The sequence below is a fragment of the Oryza sativa genome, chromosome 1, assembly GCF_034140825.1.
Source record: "Oryza sativa Japonica Group chromosome 1, ASM3414082v1".
In the NCBI taxonomy this organism is placed as follows: Eukaryota; Viridiplantae; Streptophyta; class Magnoliopsida; order Poales; family Poaceae; genus Oryza; species Oryza sativa.
The window spans coordinates 39,390,782-39,394,037 of NC_089035.1; the positions used below are offsets into that span (position 1 = coordinate 39,390,782).

A 3,256-nucleotide genomic window follows, 5' to 3' on the forward strand; every position below is an offset into this window, starting at 1 on the left:
TGGCATTCCCGAAAAAAACAACCGGCACCGGCCTGAATTGACTGCAGCCTTGAGAAGGTCAGGCCTTGTGTTTCAGTTAAAAGGCACTAGCTTAATTTAGTTTCAGTGAACAATTGGTGGATTAAGCTAGATTATAAGGATCATCTACAATTTACAATAAAATATTGTAATATGACAAACCTACCAAACAACGAGGAGCATTGCTCCTGTTAGCTAAATTTGTGAGCGAGAAAACATGGAAACATATACTTACATGTTATTGTTTGAAAATCAACCCTCTGAACTCACTAAACGATTCATAATGACATTGTAATGATGTGAGCCTGTTTGTGATTTGTCCCTGTATAGGTACTTCCCTGAAGGTATTGACATCTACTTTGAGAACGTAGGTGGACCAATGCTTGATGTTGTACTCCTCAACATGAGGACCCATGGTCGCATTGCAGTATGCGGGATGGTCTCCCAGAATGCGCTGACTGATCCTGTAGGTATCCACAACATCTACTGCCTTGTACCGGAAGAGGATACGAATGCAAGGCTTCATCCAGAGCGACCACCTCCATATGTTCCCACAGTTTGTCAGTGACATTTTTTTTTAGAGAAGAGTATTTTTTACCCGGCCTCTACATCCAACCATATACAGCCATTGAAATAGGTAACTTAGCCCCGCAAACAACCCAATCTGAAATTCGCTCCATAGAAGATTTGAACTTAGGATCTTGGGGTACTACTCAGGTCAAGCATTACAGAGATGGCAAGATTGTGTATGTAGAAGACATGAGCATAGGGTTGGAGAATGCACCTGCTGCATTTGTTGGTTTATTCAGTGGAAAAAATGTTGGCAAGCAGGTTGTGTGTGTGTCACATGAGTTAAGTCAGTGTACATTCTGATGAGTATCAGAAACCTCTCATGAATTGAGGTGATAAGTAATAGATGTTTGTCTTTCGTTCAAAAAAAATAGATGTTTGTCTTAACATGTTCAAATTATACCTGGGAAAAAGGTTCAATTCGCTCACTCAATACCAGTAAAAGTATTACTTCCTCCGTTTCATATTATTATAAAACTTTCTAGCATTGTCCATATTTATATATATCTTAATGAATCTAGACATATGTGTATCTAGATTCATTAACATCTATATAAATGTGGACATCCTAGAAAGTCTTATAACCTGAAACAGAGGGACTAATTACCATTTACCAGGTCATGATTTTGTTCTAAATCAACAAGACTGCCTACAGCCCTACACAGGAGTGAGTTAGGTTTAGGAGTAAATTTTAGCTGCCCACCCAAACTTGCAACTTTTAGTTCCTAACTTTTTCTTCAAACTTCCAACTTTTCCGTCACATCAAAACTTTCCTACACACACAAACTTCTAACTTTTCTGTCACATCGTTCTAATTTCAATCAAACTTTCAATTTTGGCGTGAACTAATCACACCCTTTCCTAGCAAATTCACTTGAATTAATTGATGATGTGTAATGACATGACTAGGCATTCCCTTCAGTTAGTCTTGCTAGTATGGAGACTGCTCCGACTGAAGACTTGGACACGGTCAGTCTTTCTGCCGTGTTAAACCCAAGAAAAAGGTTATACTCCAGAGTCCAAGTGGAAGGATTCTCCCTTACAAGAGCTGTGTGACAGTGTGAGTTCATCTATTGCAGGCGGAGGTTTCTGCTTTTTTTGATCGATCGGTGAGTTTTCTGAAACACCTTCTTCTATTTCAAGTTTGATTCTATTATACACAACGGAGCATATTGGGTGAGTGAAAACAGCAAAATATAATTTCTAGTTCATTTCTAGAAATAGCTCATTTCTAGGAGGTGCAACTTTTATCGGTGGAAATAGTTCATTTCTAGTCCGTGTCTGTAATGTCTTTTGACACCGGGCTTCTCTTCTGGTTGCTGCTCCTGAGCAGTTCATCGTTGTGTTTTGGTTCTGAACTTGATATCCAATGCCTGAAGAGTGTAAAGCGATCGCTGATCGATCCTAGTGGAATACTCAGATCGTCATGGAAATTTTCTCAGGATGGAACCACAAATTCCATATGCAATTTTATGGGCGTGATATGCTGGAACCCTGACGAAAACAGGATTCTAGGTTTGTCTCTCGGCAGTCTAGGACTGCAAGGCCAATTTCCTCGAGGTCTTGAGCATTGTACATCTCTGGTTAGACTGGACTTGTCAAATAACAGTCTTTCAGGGCCCATCCCTTCTGGCATCTCATGGCAGCTGCCGGATTTGTCATCTCTGAACCTCTCCTACAATCGTTTTTCAGGCGAAATACCTGTTAATATCAGTGAGATGACATATCTATATAGTATCGGCCTTCAGCACAACAAGCTGACCGGTTCAATTCCAGGGAAATTCGCTCTGCTTTCTCGGTTAGAGTCGTTCAATGTTTCAGACAATTTACTGTCTGGCCCTATTCCAGTTGCTTTATCAAAGTTTTCGACTTCATGCTTTTCTGGGAACCAAGGTCTCTGCGGTGTACCGTTTGATAGTTGCAGCACAAGCTACGGTGACTACAGTATCGGAATAATCGGAGCGGCCGTCGGGTTCGTCGTGGGTTTTGTGGGAGCCTTGTACATCTCTCACTGCCTCTTCTTTCTACGGGACGCGCCGGCCCTACGTCTATCACACACATGAGATGTATTTGTTCTGAAACCAAATGAGATTTCTGGAGGCCAAATGAGCACTCCAAAAGCAGTCAGTACTCCCTCCGTTTCACAATATAAGTCATTTTAACATTTTTCACATTCATATTGATGCTAATAAATCTAAATAGAAATATATGTCTAGATTCATTAGCATCAATATAAATATGGTAAATGTTAGAATGACTTATATTGTGAAACGGAGGAATTAGTATCTTTTTCCCCTTAAGCAGTATTGCAGCAATATGTATAACCAGGCTTAGCAAGGGCCGGTGTTTCCGTGTTCACATGGGAAAAATGTTCAGCCTACTTCCCGATATCAAGTGAAAACTATAGTTTTTTTTTTAATAAATTGTTGATGTGATGAGATGAGGGGAATGCTCTGGTTTAGGGCTAGTTCAGCACGGATGTTTGGCTGCGGCTGTTTGGTGGCTTGGAAAACGAGAGTTTCATTTTCATTAAATAGGGTGTTATGTTAACATTTTTTATGATGTGGTAAGAAAAGATCTACACCGTTTCCAATATAGTTTGTCTCTTGCATATATATTAGGAGAATACTACCAATCAGACGTCCGATATTTTAAAAAACATTGGTCG

At 40.0% G+C, this 3,256-nt stretch overlaps 1 protein-coding gene across 1 annotated transcript; it reads left to right on the top strand.

The window, feature by feature from the left end:
* Nucleotides 1–1,619: 1,619 nt before the first annotated feature.
* LOC4324918 (probably inactive leucine-rich repeat receptor-like protein kinase At5g48380) lies at nucleotides 1,620–3,011 on the top strand. The gene has a single exon (XM_015765624.3). It carries the CDS (start codon nucleotides 1,875–1,877, stop codon nucleotides 2,649–2,651), a length of 777 nt encoding a protein of 258 aa, XP_015621110.1. The 5' UTR covers nucleotides 1,620–1,874; the 3' UTR covers nucleotides 2,652–3,011.
* Nucleotides 3,012–3,256: the final 245 nt, after the last annotated feature.

What these genes read in the sequence shown, in the direction of transcription:
- LOC4324918 (XM_015765624.3), top strand. Translation starts at nt 1,875, where the DNA reads ATGTCTTTTGACACCGGGCTTCTCTTCTGGTTGCTGCTCCTGAGCAGT.